The sequence below is a fragment of the Anser brachyrhynchus genome, assembly GCF_964034855.1.
Source record: "Anser brachyrhynchus genome assembly, chromosome: 14".
NCBI lineage: Eukaryota > Metazoa > Chordata > Aves > Anseriformes > Anatidae > Anser > Anser brachyrhynchus.
The window spans coordinates 1300144-1322968 of NC_137709.1; the positions used below are offsets into that span (position 1 = coordinate 1300144).

The 22825-nt window shown below is 54.2% G+C and overlaps 1 protein-coding gene across 8 annotated transcripts in view; it reads right to left on the bottom strand.

The window, feature by feature from the left end:
• Window positions 1–1412: 1412 nt before the first annotated feature.
• The window catches only part of ARHGAP26 (Rho GTPase activating protein 26), a 132135-nt gene continuing 110722 nt past the window's right edge, over window positions 1413–22825 (bottom strand). The window contains exons 21-24 of one of the 8 annotated variants that reach the window (XM_080555338.1): window positions 16747–16857; window positions 9332–9442; window positions 6606–6697; window positions 1479–3022 (exon numbers count right to left, since the gene is read on the bottom strand). In XM_080555338.1, coding sequence (XP_080411464.1) covers window positions 2934–3022; window positions 6606–6697; window positions 9332–9442; window positions 16747–16857 — 403 coding nt within the window. In that variant the 3' untranslated portion in view covers window positions 1479–2933. The other 7 variants (XM_080555339.1, XR_013939343.1, XM_080555341.1 and 4 more) reach the window with 7 other exon arrangements.

The window sequence follows — 22825 nt, forward strand, 5'->3', positions numbered from 1 at the left end:
GGCCTCCGACTCCAGCAGAGTCCCACGAACGCAGGAGGGGACAACGCCGTAGGAGCGGCTCGGGATGGGGAGGCCCCAAACACCAGCCAGTAGTGCTCCTGTGTGAAATATTTACCCTTTTTTTTTCCTCTTGCATTCATCCTTCCTGTCCCTCTCCTGTAACTCCTGAAAACACATAAATTCAGGGAACGTAACACGTCACCCAGACAGAGCATGTTGGCGCTAAAGGCAGTCGACAGAGGCAGGAAGGATTTAAAACGTAGCCAGTGCCAGGCAAGCGCCCCTGGGTGCAGCCAGCCGCGGTGGGGAGGGTGTGGGAAGCGGGCAGCTCCCCGCCGGGCAAGTGGGCAAAGCTCCGGCACTGGCATCATTTTCAGGAGAGGCAAAGTCAGCGCCTGCCATCTGCTCTGCAGCGGCTGCTGGGACTGGGTGAAGACCAACCCCATCTTTTACTTTACGGGAATAAACAACTGGCACAAATATTCACTATTAAAATCCGAGGACCAACAAGAATCAGCAACTTGCCACTGAAACGCTGCCTTTGATCCCAATAGAGCTCTCGGCCCTTTTCATCCAGCACCTTAAAGTGGAAATCATGGCACATTTCAGAGGCTGACGCCAGCGGCTTTGCTGACCTCGTCATCCCTGCCAGAGCATCCTCTGATGTGCCTGCTGTGTCCTCAGTGGGTCAGTGTGCCACTTGCAGATGTCTTATTCCTGCAAGCCTACCAGAAACCTCAGGAAATCAAAAGAATTACCTAGGGCCCTTCTTAAATGATGTGCACATCTAAAAATTAAGATTCGTGGTTGCTGGGTGTGGTTTTTAGATCAGCATCTTTGTTCCTTCTGGGGCTTTTGGACAGTCCAGTTTTTTTCTTCACGCCGTGTATTCCCTTACTCCACTCCACAACTTCTCACCACTTGACCACAGCTGGTGCCCGTCAGCGGAGATCTCTGCTTGCTCTTGTCCCTCTTGGTCAGGCGAGGGGCCAGGGAGGACGGGGCAGGGCCAGGGCAGGGATGGGGCAGCTGCATCCCGGCACAACTGAGCAGGGGGCACGGGGACAGGGAGCAGAGGGACCCCCGCGCCGGGGTCTGGCAGGGAGGGGAGCAGCACTGCCACGGCCCTAGAAACTGGGAAAAAAAATGTGACTTCTTCCTATTATTTTTTTTTAAGACAAAAGTCCAGGAAATTTAATTACTGTGAATGAATCTTAAAGAGGTCTGAAATTTCAGTTTCTGTCCTTTCTGTGACACCACAAAGCACACAGAGAAGCAAAGGCCCAGAGGGTGTTTGTGGATGTGAGTGTGTTTGCAAGGCTTTTTTTTTTTTTTCTGTAGCCGGTTTCAAATGTCCTTCACTTCTCTTATTACAGGTCTTCTAAAAATATCAAATATAGATCTTTCCCTCATTATATTTTAAGATACTCTATTTATACATTAATTCTTTCAAAAATAAAAAGTGACACATACAGCGATTCAGTCACTCAGAGTCTTTAAAATTATTACAAAAAGACAAGACACCCATTTTCACCAGTGTGCGATAGCGTCACTTCTACACAACAGTCTCTTTGCCCACAGGCTGCATTTTCTTTCAGGATTTTCTATTACAAAATATAATCATTTCAGCTCCTGACAGGGTACCTGGCAGGTCCAGCTCTGCAGGCACACAGGGCTCTTTCTCCCCCCCTCCCTCTTAAAAATGACCCGAAACAGCGAGAGGTTTGTCCGCGGAGGCACGAGCGTCCTTTTGGAGGCAGGCGCAGTGGGGATGGAGCCGATGGGCTCCTCCTTTGTTCTCTGTAGACTGCAGGTTGGCTACACCTGCACTGAATGTTCTGGGGGTACGGCAATAATTTACCTCGCACAGCCAGCACTGCACAGACTTGGCACAGACAGACGACACGCCAGGCTGCAAGCACGGAGACCACCTAAAAAGCAACGGTGGCGAGTAGCAAATGCAGCTCCAAAATGGCACAAGAGCGGCCTGGGCATTCGCAAAGCATGGATGTCTCCCCCTGCAATGTGCATTGGGAAGCGGAGATACAAAACAGCCAGTCAAACAAAAGAAGTAGTATTTATCTGGAGCTGCATCTTGCCCTCCAGGAAGGAAATGCCGGTTGCACAGATCACAGATGTTTACCCTGCATAAATCTAAATCTAAAAAAAAAAAAAAAAGAAAGAACTTGAAAAAGTCGGAGGGGTTTGGTCCCAAATGTCCTTGTTCCCTGGTGGGGGACCCGGCCGCCCCCAGCCCTGGCACCCCACGAGGACCGGCGCTGTGCCGGGCAGGATGCGTGCCTGGTGAGGGTGCAGGCGCAGGTGAGGCTGCGCCCAGCCGGGGAGGGAAGCTCGGTGTCGTGCAAAACGCTGCCGCAGAGCAGCCTGCGGTCTGCTGCCAGCCCCGAGCACCTTCCCCCACCGCTTCGTGCCGGCCGATGGAGCGCAGGGAATGGCTGGGGAGCAAAGGGCTGCTTGGCGCTGAAGGCTCTTCCTTCCACCGGGCAGGATCCGTGCCGGCAGCTCCAGCCGCTGCTCCTTGCGGCCTGCAGGCAGCCTCACGGCAGCGGTGAGCGGAGACTCGCGCTGGTTCACGGTCTGCAGGCGTAGCCCTCCCGAGCCTGCAGGCTGCTGCTTTGCTGCCTTCCTCGTTGCTGCAACAGCTCCGGACAGGGGACGTGGACTTCAGGCATCGCCTGCCTCTGCACGATGTTGGGAGAGCCGAGCGACCTCCCCGAGCCTCCTGCAAGCCCGGGCACAGCGGCAGAGGGACGCGCGGCGGCATCCACGCAGCCGTCGGTGTCCGTGGCCGTGGGGACGCCCCCTGCACCGCGCCGCACGGAGGCAAGGAGCAAAACGGTCTGCAGCACGCGAGCCAGCGCTTGCCATGGATACCATGAAACGCTCAGCGGGGTCGCGTCCTGCGCCCCGAGCTATAGGAACTCCACGTAGTTTTCGGGGATTAATCCCGTCTTCCCGTTGAGGGTCCCTTCCAACCAGCCGGGCTCCTGGGATGGGTGAACTTGAGGAGAGAAGGAAAACAAAGCGCGTTACCGCGCAGCCTGGCTGCACCGCTGGCTGTGCAGGATCCGTCCCGGCTGCCATGCCCCTCATCCCTCCTGCCTGTGGCCTCTGGGCCTCCCCAGCCCTGCCCCGACCCAATGTGGCCCGGGAAGCGCTGGTGACAGCAGCGGGACGGGACAGGAGGGGTGGGATTCTTATGGAGCAGCGACCGCTGTCTGCGTGCCGGTGACACAGCAGGTGCTGCGGGCAGGGAGCAAGGCCTGCCTCCAGGTTGGTTGTTTTCAAGTAAGGAAAGCAGTGCTCTAAGTCACTCAGGAAGCCAAAGCAGCTCTCCCTCGCTCTGCACCCGCTCGTTGCCACGACTCCCCTGCGTCCGCTTTGTGAAGTGCTGGCACTGAGGCACCGAAAACGCCGGCACAAAGCTTGCGCTGCTTGGGGAGCGGGTTCCCAAGCACCAGCTGGAGCTGCAGGGCTGCTGCAAGAGCCTGGGATGGAAGCAAGGCTCAAACCTTCCTCCAGACTCGGGCTGAAATCTCTGTGAAGTCCCACAGAGCGCGGTTAACTGCACGGTGCCGTAACCGGCACATCCTGGCCCGGCCTCGGACTTGGAGAGAAAGCACATCAGCGAGCTCCCGGAGGGCGAGCAAGCACTGAGCTCGTACTTCTGCTGAACCAGAAACCTGAATCCTCAGAAGGCCCTGGGCTATTTTACGTTATTTTAATTCGGACAACTACTGAAAATCAGCTGATTTTGCAGGAGCAAGGGTTATGCTGATGCAGGCAGAGGACTGTGTTCTGGCTCTTAGGTTTACCCATTTTGGGGTTGTCTTTATGTCCCATGCTTACACCCCTCTCACTCTCAAGTCTTAGGGCTTTTATATCACCAAAGGCTAACAGTGAGCTCGGAGGAAAAACAACACCTCCTGCCTGCCACCGGGAAAGCCCCCTGGAAAACCTTCTCTAAAATTCCTTTGGCTTCACAGTGCCCCTGCCAACGTCCACCAAGAGAAAAGAAATTGTAAATGGTCTGTGTGCATCTGTGCGAGCCCTCTGGTCTCAGCAAATGGCTTGGGAAAGTGCTTTAACGGAAAGTCATGTGAGTTCCAGCGACTGCTTTTCCCTTAAAGAAGCGCTTATGGCCCAAAGACAGCCATTTATTTCTGTCTGGACACTGTCAGATAAAGCAGGGCACACAAACAGATAGGGAGGAGAATTTTATTCTCTATTACAAAATTAAAAAAAAAATGCAATGCAACTTTCCTACACGCCGGCATAAAGCCTTCAGTACCTGTCGGCAGCGGGGGCTCATTGCTTCCGAACAGGGAGCTCTCCGTGTCAGGGGCGATTGCAGGCCAGAAACACCTGGGTGCAGCCCCCTGCTGACCCCGGGCCCTCACCGGCCCCAGTTCTGGCCAGGGACATCCCTCCCGCTCAGCACTGCGACCCGGGCAGGCAGCTATCAAGTGCCCGAGGTCTGCTGAAAGTCTGCGTTCCACATGACTAAAGCAGAACGGCGCTGTGAAAGTTCGTCGTACGCCTCGAAACACGACGTTATTTACTGCGTGGGCGTCGCACAGTGTGGCCCGTGGCACCTCAATTTCCCCGTCAGACTCAGATGCTGCCCTGCCATGTACAACCTCAGGGAACCTCAAAGTCAAAAACCATCTCTCTTTAAATACTTCTGAGATACATTTGCTGACACGAGGTTTTATAACCCCCCTCCATCACAATAACATTTCTACCGAGCTGTTTCTAACTCACTTCCCCCAGCTAACGTGAGCCCCGGCTACGCTGCTAAGTGATTAGAACATGCTGTATATTTTTTCCCCTGAATAATCCATTGATTTTTATCTAGCAAACACAATGTATTTAATTCAAACTTGTTCCCCTACTAGCTGCTCTAATTCCCACGGGCTCCCAAAGGGGAGACCATGTTTATTTATGAGATATCTATGGTGCTGCTTAGGAAAAGTATTTTCTTTAATTCGCGTGTATTAATTCTCTTCCCTTTTCTGCCATATTCTCGTATATATCCCAGGGCAAAAGCAGTGCATGGGGTAGCAGTCTCCCAAATGACAATGCTTAGCATATGAAAGCCAAGAACTACTTGGAAAGTAGCAAGAAGACTTTTCTTTACATTGGGATTATATCTAAAACAGAACTTCTTGTCCATGGGGCACAGTCTCTTTCTCTTGATGCAGGAAACAGAAAGTCTATGCTCATTAACGTCGTCTCCAAAAACCTGACTAATCAGAGGCCACCTATTCCAGTTCTCAGTATCCAGAGGCAAAAAGCACACGCTACTTTTCCATCTCCTGCACGAAACATTATGGCAACTGCATAGAATATTTCCGGTGCTGGTACTTGGACACTGATCTCTCCTACCCCGAAAACTATCAAAGAATGGTTCCCTGGTAAATGCTGCTGTCAGTCAACCGCACCACCGCCTTGTGCTGGTACGTTGCACTTCCGATCACAGCAGGCACTTCATGCTTGCGAGCACAGCCTGGGAAACCTCGGCATGCCCCCCATGCCGTGCTGCATCGTCCCTCACCAGCCCGCCGAGCCACGGCTTTGACTCTGCCAGGTGAAGGTGGACACAAAGAGCGCGGCACCTACGTGTGCCCTCGCCTCCTGCCCCGTGCACACGCAGCCACCTCCGCCGCAGGGGCCAAGGCACCCATCGCCCCCGGGCGGGTGGCTCGGACCCCGCGGCTGGGGCAGGGCAATGAGCAGGGCACGGAGCGGGATCCAGCTTACCGGGGCTGCAGGTGGCAGAGCGGGCATCTCTGCTCGCCGGTGTCCTGTGCCCCACGGGGGACAGGAGGAGGATCCCGCCCATTCACACCCCCCCCTGCTCTACACATCTCCCCTAGGATGAATTAAATCATGGTCTTGAAAAAGTCATTTTCACACTGAGCCTAAAAAAGGCCTGGATGACCGGCTCTTTTCAGCATGGATACAAAAAGGAAGGCAAGATACACCTTGGATTTAATGTCTGTTTCAGGCGTTTCTGCTTTCTTCTTTCATGGGACTTCTAGTGGTGGAAATGGGATAATCATTAGGCACAGGACTGAAAGGAAACCCATGAACTTAGAGTACAAATTATTCCCTGAGTCACAGGAGGAAAACCAGTAATTTGCAAAACTCAGTGCTAAAATAAATAATAGCCAACTGGCGTTCCCTGCAGCTTTATTCATGTTACTGTTAGCACTGGCTCTGCAGTTTCTCACATGCACATGAAATGAGAGATGCTGTCAGAGACCAAGAGTCCATTTGGAAACACGGGGACAGCCTCCTGCCTATCTGCCGCCCAGGCTGGCAGCCGCAGTTTCGGCTCTGGTGGACACGAGCCCGATCGCTTCCTGCAGCGCTTCTCCAGCCCAAAGGCTGCCAGCGAGGGGCAACGCGATGTTCGTTAGAGGGACGCTAACGCCACGATATGTCACCAACGCCCCGGTTCACCCCCTGCCCTCCCACCGTGCCCTGCCCTTGCTTGGGGCTCAGCTCCGGCAGCCCGGCCCCCCGGGACCCCAGCCCCAGGGCCGCCTGGCTCCCCCGAGGGCGCCGCGGGCACTCACCGTTGTCAAACACGGTGCCTGCCGTGAAGGAGAGCTCCGAGTCGTGTTCTGCCTTGCAGGCGTACAAAGCTCGCGCCTTCCGCAATGGCGAGCTGCAAAAAGAAAGCATTTATTGACATTAAAACCGTACTCTGTTCGAAATACAAAAGCAGCCCCTTCCTGCTGTCTTGTGGGGTCCCCGCACCCCTGCCCTCAAGGTTGCCACAGGGAGGAGCAGGAAGGACCCAGAAGAGGTGAAGCTCTCCTCCAAGAGCTCCAGGCATGGGGCAGGAGTACGTGGGGGGCTGGAAACGCTTCGTGGGTCCCTGAGGGGAGGTAAGGGCTGCAGGGCAGGCGCTGAGTGGAGGCAGGCAGCAGGGGCCATCAGCGACCCGCTGCAGACCAGACCACGGAGCTGCCAAAGCCCAGCGCCCTCGGAGAGCTCCTTGTCCAATTTCAGGAGGAAGAATTAGCACCTGGGGAAGGGTATTTCAGAACAGAAAAATAACTAAGTCCGTGAAGAATTTGCTGTGCTTCTTTAGAGACTGTACCTGAAGACAAAAAAGATTTAACAACCATTAGATCCCAGCGGGAAATTCGGCGTGCCCACGCTGCGCAGGGGAGCGCCTCAGAGCCGACGGGGACAGAAGTGGAGGCCGATCGCCAGCGGGCGCAGGGGGAGGAAGGAGCCCAGGAGCGCACCTGAACACCCACAGCCCGCAGAGCTGTCCCCATGCCCCGGTCCCCTCCGTCCTTCCCCGGCCACTGCCCCAGCAGTGCGGGTGGCAGCAGAGACACCAGCAGCAGGTCCAGCCCGCCTCACACCGCGCCGTCTGTCCGTCCGTCTGTCCGCAGGGCTGCACCGGACTGTTTGGCTACGGCCTGCCCCAGCTAAGTGAGGGAAGTGCCCCCAGCACTGGCATAACCAGCAAGGCGTCACCATTCCCAGTCGGTGGTTTCGCGGGCTTTTCTCTTTCTGAGGACTACAAACGGTGCTGAGCTTTCTCAGGGTGGGCCCCGTATAACCGGCACACTCTCACCTCGTGGCGAAAGTGGTTCATGCTCACACAGAAACCACAAACCAGGGAAGCTGTGAATGGTTTTGGTTTTGCTGTCAGCACAGCCCCTTAGTCGAGGCTTTTCCTATCTGAATTCCAGCTGCCTGATGCGAGCAGCAGCAAAATGCTCTACAGCCGGGTGCGGGCACCTCCGCTTAAAAGAGGGGCCTTGGCTGCCTGGGAGGCTCTCCTTTCCTTTCTTCTCCTGCATAGCGTTTGTGGAGACCGTCAGGCAAAAAGGCAGTTTCCGGCTTCCCACCTCACACTGTTCCAGTCAGCGTTTCTCCTCCCAAAGCCCCCGTGCAGCACGCCGTGCCCCCGGCCCCAGCCGCCCTTCACCCGCTGCGCTCGGGGCTGTGGCACTGGTGCTGCACCCACGCCCTGCGCAGCCCTGCCGGGCTTGCAGGGACTGCGGAGCTTGGATCCTGGTGATCGCTCGTGTTGAATTTTTGCCTCCAAGCATGGCACGCAGCCAGCAAAGCACTCAGAGGAGTATCACCCATGTGCCCCTGTGCAGTTTCGGGGATGACGAGCCTCTCTCCCCCAGAGGAAGCAGGCTGCTCAGATGATATTACACCGCTGTCAGCCTCTGCAGACGTGTACCAAAACACATAAATAACCCTACCAAACAGGCAGACGTTGTACAGGCAACGTGTATGGCTGTAGGTGTGGGGGAAGAGCTCGGTCTGTGCCTGCAACGAACAAACAGGTTTGACACGTCTCCCCACGAGAGGCATTGCTGCCCCGGCCCGCGGCTGCGAATGCAGGGGGCTGAGAGCAGCGCCGTGCCAGGAGTGCTGCTGCGGGGACGAGACAGGGCCAGGGGTGGGCTCAGGGGAAGGAAACCCTGCCTGAGGCCGTCACCCCGGCTTCCCCCGTGTGAGCATCCCTGGTACCCGCAGTGCAGGCACCAGGCGCTGCTCGTGGTGCGGCTCCGGTGCCAAAAGCCCCGGGGCAGTGCACGCGGCAGCGAGCTGCACGCTGCAGGTGCAGGGCTCTTGCTGGTGAATCCTCACCGCTGCTGCTCGGTGTGGTGCCAGCGGGCAGCAGCCTCTGCACGACCTGACCTGCTCCAGGTCCGACCGGGAACCCACCCTGGTCTGTCCATGGTTTGCAGGACCAACCTGTTCCAGCGATGCCCCAGTGCCTGAGACATGGGCTAAAAGCAGGCAAACGTCTGTGTTGCACCATGTCCTTTACCCCCCTTACATTCCAGCTAAGAAAAGGGGAATGGCCAGAAAATGTGGTATCACAGCATTTTACAGACATCTGTACCTCCCGGCAGCAGCTGGGATGACAGTACCTCGCTTACCTGTTGTAGAGTCAAATGAAGCGAGCTGCAGGGAGCTGAAATGGCTGGGCAAAACCCACAGAAACCACAAGTGACTTCACTCACCGTCAGCATGACCTGCCAGTGCTGACTGCCGCCACTCTGAGCATCGCACGGCCCAGGGCTGTGTGTGAGGGCTGGTGGCACCCACCAGGGGCAAGGGGGTGCCACAGGGGTGCCAGGAGCCTCTCCTGGGGCAGGAGACGTTTGAAAGCTCCTCTCTTGCTGAATGCAGATAGCTGCACTAGGGGAGTTTGAGCAGGATGCAAAGGGGGAAGGGAAGTGAAGTGAGGGAAACCAGGTAAATTAAACAGAAAATAGCAAAAGCAACAGAAAGCCAAGCAAATTCTGCAACAGACCTGATGGGGGATGAGTCGCTGGACGTAGAGGAGGTGGGCATAGGACTTGATGGCGCGGAGAACATGGGCCAGGACGGTGAGAGGGGTGACGTTGGGCTTGGATTCTGAGGGCTGCAAGACATAACCAGATACCTTATCAACGTGCAACCACAGAAACAAACAGCAACCGAGAGACAGTCAGACGACATCCGACGATAGCGAGTGCCTTGGGAATATTCAGAGCATGAGACACAGCTACGAAATGAAGTGCCAAGACCTTGGGAAATGTTTCAAGGCCAGATCTGCATTTCTCTGGACAACAAGAGCTGGATCTTCCAGTTAACCCCTCTCCATCGCCACATCCAGGTGAGCCCGACACCTCGTGTGCGGAGGGCTGTCGGGCTGCTCGCCGCTGCTGCCTTCCCAGCACCTTACCTGCTTTGGTTTGTTTCCCCACTGCTGCCAGAAAGGGCTGACCGCATTTCCATACCTGAACGAGACCTGCAAGCAGCCTCCATGCTCCGTTTTTATTTTGGTTGCTGCCGTGCCTGGCTCTAGAAGGCTTTTCTCTGGGCCACCACCTGCAGTGCCAAGCACCGCTGCCTGTTTGCACGCCTGAGGGGGTCCCAGCGGCTGCCAGCCGCATCCCACCTCGGCGACAAGCAAAGCTGAGGCAAGGATAACCTGCTTTCTCCCAGCAGGAAGAGGCGAGAGAAAACAGCCACAGGGCGCTGGCTGCAGGGGCTGTGCCCGTGCTGGACCCGCTGAGCGCTCTGGGGTGCGCCCATCACGGGGAGCGCCAGGACCCCGGTGCGAGCCGGCTGCTTCTGCGGCCACGTAACCGGCTCACGTCGAGGCGACCGACGCTTCAGTGCTCCTGCGGTGCTTATGAAATCGCAGCACCGTAAAGGTTTAATTGCTTTGTTTTCGTGTTTTACATCGAGGAACTCTCTTCCCCTCATCCAAACTGCTCTTGACCATTAGCTCTAGATTCTTCACTTTTCCTTTAAGTTACTTTAACTACCTTTAACTACCTTTAAGTTATTGCTGTCAACTGAAGTGAAATCAAGTTACTGTATTAGCAATTGCACGCAGAAGTCAAGTGAGAAAAGTCTGTTTCCTGCAAAACTGTTATATTTAGGTCATTCTCAGGTTCATTGAAAAGCAGTTATTGTACTAAAACACCAGTTTGAGTCTGATCCATCTTCTACTGTTTGTATGTTTATCAACCCACCTGTATTCTCCATCTAATTCAGATCGTAAACTTTGTCCCTGATAAAAAACACCAGAAAAAAAAATCTCAGCACTGCAAATGCCCCTGTAAAAACAAGAAGTTTTGTAAAAGCAATCACGATTTATGCCTTCTTGCCCAGAGAGGGGTGGCGCCCCTGCTCACGCAGGTCTGTGGTGAGGCAGGGACAGGGTGCGGCCCTGCAGCCCCCAGGCCAGGCCGTCCCTGTCCCCGTTCCCATCCCGGGGAGGGCCGAGCCGTGCTGAGGCCACCCGGGGGGGTCCTTGCTCCCAGGCGCCTCCAAACCTTTAACAAAAAGATGAAGTCTCCGTAAAACGGGTGACGGGTTAGCCCATAATCGTTCAGTAACTTTTAGATCCCAACAGCAGAAGGTCACTGCTCCAGCGCCTGGCGGGCTCTCCGGGCCTACTCGGACCTGAAGGGACAACTCTGTCGCTTTGGCCCAATTCCTAGGGAGAAAGTGGCCATGTCATAAATATCCCCACCACAACTGGCACCAAGAGGACACTAAAGAAGGTTACATTTTTGGCCTGAACTCCCCTGCAGTCCGTATCTGGTTAAGGGCAAACTCTTGGCTTCTCTACTGCTTGCAGAAGCTGTGTCACCGAATCGAACAGAAAGCAATAAGTTCCCCGTGTAATTACAGGCAATTCCTTTATTACTTCAGAGGATTACATGTGTATAGAAATACAGCAGCGCATCACAACTTTCACCGAGGCTTGTAATACAATAGGCAGAATACTAACAGGAATCCTCAAATAATTCACCTCATATTTAGTGTTCACCCCGCTCCTCAGATCTAATCAACGTCCTCCTCATAATTATCGGTAGTCAAAAGCAATCTTTTTGTATTTTTCTATCAAAATTGTCAGTCTTTTGAAAAATAGGTAATTACCTGCATTAGTTAATCTTTAACAAATCTGCTAGACATTTGTGTTTACCATATAGGAAGCCTATTTCCAACTTTTAACAGAAGGAGGTGCTACAAAGACCACCGAGTTATCCCAAATCGCAGAAATTAACCCTTGAAGCACCAGTTCTTCCTGGTTTTCTTTCCAGCAGGCGTAGTTGTCTGGCGATCTGTGATGATGTCCTACCTGTCCTTAACACAAGAAGTTATGTAGCACACAGGGCACGTAATTTTGTTTTATTTTATCTGTGCATAAGCATGCTTCTGCCCTCTAATGGAGAGAGCATGTTAGATCCATTTGAAGACATGGAGGGTGCGCTCCTCTGGGCATCAGGAACTAGAACTTCTCCTTCACTGTTCATATTGCACGAGGAGCTGGTATTTTGGAAGCCAAAGTCTGTTGGTTGTAATACCTGTACACAATGGCTGCTGGCTCTACGCAGCCAAGCTACTGTGCAAGCCTCCGAGACGGTGCATGTCTGCAGTGCAAACGGAACGAGGATGTGTGGGTTTAGCACCTGGAAGCAGAGGGTCTGCCAGCTGTGCCCTTCATTGCACCACGGCTACTCACCATTCACGCAGCCTCCTCCATCCTGGTGATCCCAAAGAGCTCTTCAGAGGTGCTCGTGACCTGCTCCATACATGGGCTTACCCATCTCAAGGAGCATTACACTGGGACACGGACCTCTTGGCCCCCAGCCCCTGCTTCAGCGAAGTTCCATCTTCAGAGCAGGATGAGTCCTAAGACACCTTGGACGCCTCCAGACGCCAGCTCCTCTTCTTGCCGGCGACAAACCCGGCAGGCAGACATCCCCAAGGGACCACAAAAGCCCCAGGCAGGGCAAGACAGAACAAGCAAACGCACAGCGTAGCCTTTTCCAAAGAGACGCTTTGCCTGTGGTCAGGAGGTGCCCTGGAGCGGGGTGGTGACATGGTGACCGATACATGGCCAGGCTTGTGCCCCTGTTGGCTACCGACACCAGCAGGTGGCCCTGCTCTATGGGCAGAGGGTTCCGGGTGCACGAGGACATCTCGCTGGGTGCAGCGGGGCCGTGTACTGCCTTGCCGGTCAGCCTCCACCACCAGCCCCTGCTCCTCCTCGCTGCACGTCTGGAAGAGCACCCATCCAACTGCACGGCACACCGGGACCAGAAATTCCCAACACGTGTTTTGAGATGAAATCATTTTAAAAGAATGCAGCTCTTGCTACTTGTAAAAGTCAGCTCTATCACAGCCTCACCAACTGCTCAGTCTACTACGATTACGGTGCATAGTGCAATCAAATGATTCTCAGAGAAGAGAATTACTTCTGCAGTGTTGCAGTAAGAAGTGTTGCAGCAAGAACCTGGCTCTCAAGCCAGCCTTTATCTAAGAAGCTACCAATAATTTGCAGCAGGATTTTGGTAGTTTTGGGTTCTGGGTGGCAAAGAAAACACTCTCCATGCCCACCAAAACAGCTGAGAGATACATTAAATAATGACATCATGCAGGTCTTTAAGTATGAAGATGATCCTGTTTCAATCACGTTACTCACAGAAGAGATGGTCCTATGATGACTGAGCCACCTCTGCTCACCTCGTCATCCTCCTCTGCAAGTCTTTCCAGTGCGTTGCCTCAAGAAGAACAAAGGGACTTCTCAGGATCCCGCCTGAGCTGGCCCTCCCGAGCGCCTACAGACCTCGTGTCTGTGACGAGCGCCAAGGGCTTATCTCCTTCCAGTCAAACACCAGCACTTATTTTCAAAGATACTGCCCAAGTATCACCTTGCTGAGTTACGTGATTGCAAGGCCCAAGTCCTGTTTTGTTGGAGAAGTAAGCGCATTTGAGTGATCAGACTAATGAGGCCTCTGTATTTGGAGAACAGTTTTCGTGTAGGGTCCAATTTCCTTGCTGTTTCTCATGGAAATAGCAGAGGTGGTGATGGACTTTTTGGAAATGTTGGCTGCTGCCTGTTGTCTGCCGAAAGCAAATGTCATCTGGACCTGTTTTTTCCCTTCTTATTATTCTTGAGGACTTTGTGAGGGGCTCTCCCTGTTGAGTGCATAGTGGGAAACAAAACAGAAAAAAAAAAAGCTGAGAACCAAAAATACCAGAAGCAGGAAACAAAGAAATGGCTAAAATTAGAGTCTTCAAAGCAGCTTTAGCCAAGCAGAAGCAGCAGAGGGAACTCCGTCAGTCAGTAGCCCAAAACGTGCCGAGGCTTTCGCCTTTCCTTCTGGTGCCTTCTGCAGCCCCGCGAGGCGCACGGCGGTGTGAGGAGCCCAGGGGGCGGCAGCAGGACGGAGGAGGTCCCCAGTGCCCCTCCGGCAATCCCACTGCACCCGCAAACACGCAGGGATGAGTGGAACGAAAGCCTCCTCCTCGCTTCCTGTGGCTATGGCACATCTTAGCTTCCCATTCTGAAGCTCAGCCTGTTGCCTGAGCATGCGAAAAACGCAGCACTCCTTGCTTCCAGATACTGGTCTATGCTCCAGTTGCTGGATCTAAAGAACCTCTTTTCTACTCCCTTCTCATTACCTCTCTTTTCTCCCCCGTTCTCAGCAGTCTGCCTGCCCAGACTGTCTCTGGCATTTTCTTTACACTTCTCAAGTCCTGCAGACATTTACGGAGCTGAAGAATTCTTCTCAGCAGGGTTTCCAGACAGCTTTTGCTGCTTTGTTCTTTTGGCTGAGAGGACACCAGTTCCACTTAAAAAATGTTTACAACTTGTTTATTTTTGTGGAACTCAAGGCTATTTCTGGCACAGAACATCTAACATCTATGAATGGGCATAGTCTACCGATGAGCTAAGGCCCTTTGATGAAATCACCTCAAGAATAAACACAATATTCCCATCCTGACATTATCCGTACCTGACTGCATGAAACTAAACCAAGAACCACCCACCCCTCGATCTTCTATTCCTATAAAACAAAGCTGCTGAACATAAGGCTCTTCTCAAAGCTAACCAGAAAAAGTACTACAGCATCATTTAATGCCAGGGCTCTTAAACTTGCTAACGCAAGGCCAAGATTGCAGCTCCCTGATGGACATGGCTCTGTTGCCTAAAAGAAACATGAGGCAGCTTTGGGCAGAGAAGCTCATGAAGTTCATGCAGTGCTGCACATCCTAGCAAAGCCCAGAGTGCAAAGCCAGATGGGCTTGAGCAAGCAACTCCCCAGGCTCTGGCTGTACTGCAGGGTAGTGATGGCACCAAGCATGATCCTATACATTACCATGAGCCCACAGGCTTCTGATTGGTAGGATTCTTCCTCTCTTTGGTGCTTTAAATGCAAGAAAAATGATGCCAAAGCTCTCTCTGGTAATATTCTCTCAGGAGTTAGCTGGTTGTATAAAGAACTCAGGTGCACATCAATTAGACTTAGGGAAATAAGCAGCCAAAATACATTGTGGTCAACATCGCTTGACCAAATAGATCCAAAACTGTTCAGCTTCTTCAGCATGGACCTTTCCACATCTCATTTTATTATTTCCTTTGTCTCGATGACACGGCTTACATGATCTTCTTGTCAATAATATGGACATGTCTCTCTCTGTAATCTTCAAGACACCCAGCATATTGGTTTGTCCTGTTACTTTGCTGCTTGGCTTATTTCCCATAGAGAGAATGCTATGGCTGCTTTAGTAATGCCATACGCCATCTAAAAGCTTTTCCACTTGAATAAGAAGGGAGGTTGGGAAGAGTTCTGCCTTTGGGAAGGAGAGCTGGAGTCTTTGTTGTCCCACTTAACAGACGTTTCCATTTCCAAATACAGCTTACACTCAGCGTTTCAAAGCGAAGCAATGACATTGCTGGTTTGGTACAGCCTTCTGGCACGTAGCTTAGAGACTGATGCTAATGCTGGAGAAAGGTTGAGTGAATAAGCAAAGAATCAGCAATGGATGCGTTTTCAGCATGACTCAGCGTTGGGAGGCACCGCGGGAAGGAACCTGCTGGAGTGGGCGGACGCCGGCGCGGCCCGTGGGAAGGTTTCGTCCGCAGCAGCGGGGTCCAGGCGGCGGGAGCACCGTGCTGGATTGGTAAGGAACAGCTCCTTAGTGGGCGCCCAACTTTACATCAAAAAATCAGCAGTGCCACTGGCAAGTTACCAACCCACCCGTCACTGCTCCGACGGGAACGCTGCACCAGCACTGGGAGTGGGGAAGGCAGGGGACATGGGGAAAGCACGGGTCCACGCTAACACGTCTCCAGGGCCTTGGTGGGACCTAGCCCCGAGCTGCCCCGCTCCTGCATTCCCTCAGAGGCTGCACTTTCTGCTCCACAAATAACCCCCTCCCTGCTTCCTCCCTGCTCAGAAGGCTCTCAGCAGACCTCACAATCAAGCCAGCAGATTTCATGTTGAACCAAGTGTGCTCAAACTGTGTTTGAGCTCTGAAGTATTAATAGAAAAGCTGTGCTGTGCCAGTAGGAAGCCAAACAGCAGTTTAGGAGGGAAGTGCTGGTAAATCAGGAGCCAGCATCAGTCACATCTTTTCCACCGCGCCACTGCTTCTAATTCATGAGGTAATTCTGCAAGTCTAGATGCATTAGTCACCAAAAAAATGGATTCACAATCAAGAACTCGACAGGCCTCCAGAAGCTCTCATTTTAATCTGGCATTCCATCCGCTGCCATCTTACGTCCCCCAGAAAAGAAAATTCTCCCATCTGCCACCCCAGCTACCATAAGGGATTCTCACAAAACGAAGGAGATTGTAGTCCCAGTGGGATCACAGCCCCCAGGTCAGTGCGCCCCGACCTCCCAGCCCACTGGCCAGCCCCAGCGCCTCTGCCGGCAGCCGAGGTGAAGGTGCAGCTTCTTCTCCCTTCCCATTAATCAAACACCGTGAAGACAAACACATACGATTCACTTTTTTTTTGGTTGGCTGTTATTGCACTTCCACTTGTGACATTTCATGTGCTCCCCCGGGTTCCCCTGCGGGATGCGCCCACTGCTGTGTCTGTGGCGGAGTCGCCGGGGGCCGGCGGTCTCACCCTGCCTCCTGCTCCGGCAGGGCTGGCTGTGAGGCCACAGCGGGTCGCCCGCCAGGTCGTGGGACACCCGCAAGGATGGAGACCGCAGGTGCTGACCCCACATTAGTATTACACCATTGCACATGGGAGAGTATGGCTCTTGCAAGAGACCTGGAAAGCAACTTTTATCATATCAACCACAACTAAAGCAACAGAAAGACAAAAAATGTTAAACCACTTCTTGGGCTTCCATACTGAAAAGCTACAGATAGACTGACAGAGATGATGCAGTGGGCAGGGGTGACAGGCTGGTGTCGTTACCTGGAGAAGCAGCAGTTGGAGAGCGAACCAGCGCGGGCTGCAAGAGCTCCAGATCCCTTGTGGTCCCCAACAAACAGCGCAGGCTCAGCCTTGGCTTTGTCAAACAGAAACCTGTTCGTGATACAGGAACCCCTTGGCCTCCAAACTGAGGTAAACGTGCCTGCACCAACCCTGCGGGACTGCGGACTACAGCAGAGCTATCAGGGAGGCAGAGCAGACATCCCGCTGCCACCCGAAAGGCCGGTGCCGCTGGAGAGCACGTGGGAGGCATGCGGCTGCCGAAGCTCCATGGCATCCAACACCACCACTACCACGGCATCTACCACCACAACCAAGGCATCCACCACCACCACCGCCACCACCACCACCACCGCCGCCATGGCCACCACCACGGCATCCACCACCACCACCACCACCACCACGCCGAGCAGCAGCGCACAGATGCCCCAGCCGTGCTGCGAGAGGGCAGAAAGCTCCCAGCCCCTGGGAGCTCCCTGTCGGGCCTCGGCGACCGAGCTCCATGTGCTTGCTGGAAGCCCTCAGCTCTCGCTCCCGGTGCCCAAGGGCTCCCGCTCCTCTCCCCGCTCCCACCCGCTCCGCCCAGCGCGGGCAGGAGGCAGAGGGGATTTTCCTCTCCTCCGCAGGGGACGGGCTGCTTGCGTTCGTGCTTTTCCAAGTGCCGGTACAGACAACAACAAAAGATGAAACAGCGCTCCTTCCTCCGGGATTTCCTTCCCCGCTGCCCGCTGAACCCAGCCGGGACACCTCTGCCGCAGGAAGCCTGCGGGCTGCTCCAAGCACGGCCGGCGGCCTCGCAGCACGGAGCCGGGCGAGGAGGGGGAGCGATGCCAGCGCGCGGGGGCCGGAGAGTAATTGGCCGCGGTTCTTATGCTACTGATAATTTCCCAGCTTAGCACAGCCCTGTCAACAGTGTCTGCACATCGGCTTGTGCACGGCCAGAATGCAGCTGGACGGAAAGCGGACGAGGGCAAATTAATCGGTGGGCAGGATCCCTTACCGCGGCAGAAAGGGCCGCGCAGATCGTGTTACCTCCGTTTTATGTTGAAGTGCTGGCCTTACAGCTCTGGCTAATTTATGAAGTTAATTAGGCACCAGGATCTTCTTTCAGAGGGAGACAGGATGTCTTTGTGACTGAGCAGCCCTGTTCCCCCCCCTGCCCCTGGGGGGGAAATTGTCAGCTTTTTGCTGAGAAATCGGATCCGTCAGGAGGGGCACGGCCGCCCGCGGGGGTGGTCCCCATCCGCACCCCGCTCACGCACCCTCCTCGTCCCGCGGCCCCTTCGCGGCCCGGCTGCCGTGGCTGCTGGCGATGGGGAGCGCGGTGAGCGCCGGGCCTTTTTGTGCCTGTGTGGCGCGGCTGGAAAGCAGCGCTGCCTCCAGAAAGCGGTCCCACATTCGTCAAAAGCCTTTTACAAGGGAAAGTCTAGGCTGCATCCTTGGTTTTGAATTGAATCTGCCGGCAGAAAGAGGAACCAAAGAATGCATTCCGCTGTTTTTTTTTAAATATTTTGTCTCTAGTGACGTTTATAGGTGGCAGAGAGACCTAATTTACTGCCATTTTGCTTTCAGCAGGCTCAATAAGACTGTTGGCTAGGATCGCGCTTGAGAGACTCAGCCCAAAAGAAACCCCAGCCCAGCACGAGCAGAGGCACCAGAGGCAGAGCCGAGCCGGGCGGGCTGCACCCGGCTGGGCTGGGCGAGCGCTGCACGGCCAGGAGAGCAACCCGCGCACAGGGACCCCCGCTCCGTGCGCCAGAGGGGAGAGGGGGAGGAAGGCAGGAGAGGAAAAGGCGAAAAAGAAAGCAAGAAGATGAGTCTGAGATCTACCCATCAGCTCCTAACAGCACACACACTGTTCTGTTAGCTGCCCCGGGGAAGGCTTTGTTGTAGCATCTTTGATTCCTGCATCCATTTCCCCACAATGGCCTTAATGTATTTTCAAATACCGCTTTATTTGAAAGTAAAATTTCCATTAGCCAATATTAGTCTGAGGCAGTTTCTTTGAAGAAAATACAGCTATGCAGCTATCTCCACACTAATTATATGAATTAAGAAAGCAATGAAAGTGCAATGTCTGTATTTTCTTCCCCAGGCTTTCAAGAAAGCTGTCTTTTAAGCATATGTGATGCTGAAGTCAAAGGCACTTTTTTAGATCTCTTGGAGGGAGTTGTACAATGCTAATTTAATTCAGTTTGCGAGAAGCACCCTTAGATGTTCCCAGAGCAAATCACATAAACAGAGCAGTGCGGTTCAAAAGCAGAAACTTCTGAAAAGTCTCTTGGGAGGCAGCTCTGCAAAAAGCTGCAGAGAGCAGAAGGGAGGTTGGAAAGAGCTGCGGAGAGGCCTGGGGAGAGGAGCCTGTGAAGAGGCTGTCTGTCTGTCCATCTGCGACGGCCCGCACGCCCCGTACAGGCAATACCGTCCCCAGGAGTGTGCTCCAGTTAACTCCAAAGATGCGGATTCAAAGCAACCACATACTTTCTTCCTGCTGAGAAAAGGAAGATAGGTTTCTGCGTGCATTAGCGAAAAGGAGGCTTAACCTGACAAATTATCTTTGTTGTAATGGATGACCATGTAGGAACTATTTTGACGTATGACTGCTGGTTCACATGGGGCTAGCCACAAAACTGGAGACTTTCTTTATAAGAATATTTGGCCAAATTTTCAAGTTCAATTTGTGGAAAGTTTCTAGTCTAGGAGCCAACTCAAAACTGAAAGAGCTAAAGCTTTGAAAAGTTGTTATGCCAAAGTCTTGGGCAAGTGAAAAGCCAACACAGCAGAAAAACAGATAAACCATCCATCTTCGACCTTTTCCTCCTGCGAGCCCAAAGCAACAAGCCCACGGAGCAGAGACGCTGGGAAAGCTGGCGTCCTTTCAGCGCTGGACTTTTCCTCTCGACCAAGCAGCCTTAAATATCTCTCCTCAAATGAAAGTTTGTAATTTCCCTCTGCCCTCCCAAAACAAGATGACTGCTCTTGTGGCCTACAGGCATCTTTCTTTTACACATATCTTAAAATACTTCATGGAAGCATACAAACGCTTCTGAAATAAATCCAGGATTATTTAAACACAACATAGGAAAGAATTATGAAATACATACATATAAATATATATGCGTGTGTGTATTAGACATATGCAAGTTCTAAAACGTATTGCCATCAGCAACTAGGCCTCCACCACATTTATCTGTGGAGTCTACTGAGTATACTGCTTGTATTTTTCATGAAACGGGTTTGAAGATGTTTGCCAGACCCTTGAATCACTGCAGTTTATGGAGCTTTCTAACTGCAGGCAGAATCTGGGACTCCCAAGTTAAAGCTGCTTTGCAAAAAACAAACACACAGACACCCTTATAACAGTCTGAACCAAAAAAAATAAATAAGTCATGAGATACTTGGAATATTATGTCATCTGGAATAAGCCAAGCAGCAGACTGGGAACTTGAGGATCTGTTCTCAAGCAAGAACACCAGGAGATCCGCGTTCCTCTTTGGAACGGTAAATGACCCCTGCTCCTCCTGGGCCGAGGCCGACCCCACGGCCCAGCCACGCGGCGCCGTGCCCCAGGGGCCGCCTGCCCAAATCCCCCACCCGACCCACAGACATGGGGTGGGCACAGGGCAGTGCCACCGGCCCCGGTGCTGCTGCGGAGGATGAAGCAGGGAGCACACGGTGCCGCTGCTCACCGGGGCTCCGTGCCAGCCCCGGCCGGGTCGGGGCCCACCCTGCGGTGCCGCCCGGTGAGCCTCCGCGGAGACCTCCTCGCTTCCCGGCACAAAGCCCCACGGCCCGCTTTTGCTGCCGTGTCCCTACCCTCGCTCTCCTCGTGTCGTAGTACTTCCCGTGACTCCAAACAGGAGGGCACCAACGCTTGTTTGGGCTCACTTCACCCCAGATCCACACCAGATGCCGTACGCAGGTTTCTGCCGTCCCGCCCGGGGACCCGCAGGGCCAGGCGGTGCCCACCTCGGAGAGCCTTCCTCCCCCAGCGGCTCATCTCCAGGGCTGTCAGCGGCCTCCCACGGGCTCTTCCCCCATCCAGGAGCAGCGCGGTGGTGCCTTGCAACTCGGTCAGAAGAGACACAAGCCGCACCAGGAGGTGCTGAGGGAGAAACGCTGCGGTAATTGCGCACCGTGGCACCGCCTGGACGGACTCGCTGTGAGCAGCCACCTCCCTGCCGGTTGGGCCAGCAGCTCCGTGCCACCGCAGCCCCACGGGGACCAGGCAGGCCAAGTGTAAAAGCCCAGTCCCTGCCTGCGACTGCAGACAGGACAGGTCCGATGTCTTAAAATTAAATTTAGATATGGCTTCTTACGATGAGCTACCATTATGAGATTTTACCTAATCCCTTTAAAACGCCATTTTTTGGTTCGCACAATCAGAAGATCCGCCCCTCGCGGCCGGCCCTGGTGATTAAAACCCCGATCAGGCAGAAGCCCAGGGCTTAGCGCCTGGTGGGGCTGCCGGGGGCTGGCACGGAGCCGCTCGGCCGGGAGCCGCTTCCTTCGCCCAGGGCAGTGCCGCAGGTCGGCACCACGCACCGGCTCCCGTCCTCTTCCAGATCCAAAGTGGGGCTGAATGCCGGGGCGGGGGAGAGCGGGTAAGCACACGGGTTTCACAGGGACAGCTCTGCTTGGCTGAGAAGAAAATTTCTCAAACAAAAGCCCCAGAGATGCCATTCCAGAGACATTCCCCAAGTGGCTGACAGGAAGGCAGGATGAGGGTGGGACCCGCCTCGGTGCCTTCTGCACCTCCAGCTGCCATTATTCTTCGCTAATATAAACAACGGGAGCAGAAGAAAGCAGAGCCACAAAAGCCTCTGCAAAACAACTGCAACTGAGCACGAGAGAGGAACTGCAGAGGTCACGCAGGTTAAGGGCTCATTTCTCACACACCACAGCCCCCCCCGAGACGGAGGACGGACGGACGGACGGGCGGACACGGCACGGCAGCCGCCTGCCCCTGTCCCCGGGTGGCTGCCGCTTCCCTGCGCCGTCCCGCGTGTCCCCGGGCACAGGCAGTGACCCGCAGCCAGCCCATGCCCACGGGGATGTGCAGGCGTTCCTCTGCCTGCCGCTTTCTGCCCAGTTTTACATTAATCTGTGTTTTCTTTTTTCATTTTGAAGCCATTGCGCAGTTTGCACCTCCTAACCTCTGCCCATCCTTCTGAAGCAGCACGGGGTAATTAATATATGGAAAATACAGCCTGGGATCATGAAGCGCATTGGTGCTGCACTTCACTTACATCATTTGACCAAAGGGGTTATTTCAGAAATATTCTGACCTGTACGCCTGACCCAAGGAACGAAGAAGGAAACCGAAGCTCAAGAACTTCCCGGCTGGTCGCTGCTCCGACGGCCCCGCACCGCAGCGCTCGCCCTGCCCCAGCAAGGGGGCACAGGGAGCTCCCCTCCAACCCGAGCACAGGGAGGGCTTTGAAAAGCACAAGAGGAGCAAACACCCTGAAGGCACTCAGCAGCACCTGCACCTTTCTGCCCACCTGCATGCACCAGGATGAGCGTGGCTTCCAGCACCCAAGTGCTGCGAGGTCCCCGCGGCGCCGCGCTCTGCCCACAGGTCCCTGCTCGCTCAGCTGCCTCTGCTGCGGCCACGCCACCTCCAGCAGTGCCGGAGATGAAGGGCACACAGCCTGACACCATCCCACCTCCAGCATAGGACAGCATTGCTGAGAAAGGACCGCTGGGCTTTAACCTGTGCAAATTTGACATGCAAGTCTGAAATGGGAAAATAAAATCCTGTATTGGTGTTTCCAGAGCGGTGGTTTGCAGCTCAGAGCCCAGGGCTAACGGGGCTTTGCAGCTAACGCAGGATTTGTTTGTACAGTCTCAGCAGGATGCTGCAGCAGGTAGTGCAAGAGGGTAGAAAAGGGGGAAGAGGCCTTTGATGCGGATGTTACTGATGGCTCCCAAAGCCCTACGAGGACCGGGGTGCGCTGACCAGGGCAGTACCAGCCTGCGCGGAGCCCTGGGGGCCTGCGTGCAAACCTGTGGGGCACGACCCTCTCAGCACACGTTTTGCTCCTTATTACCCCGAGCA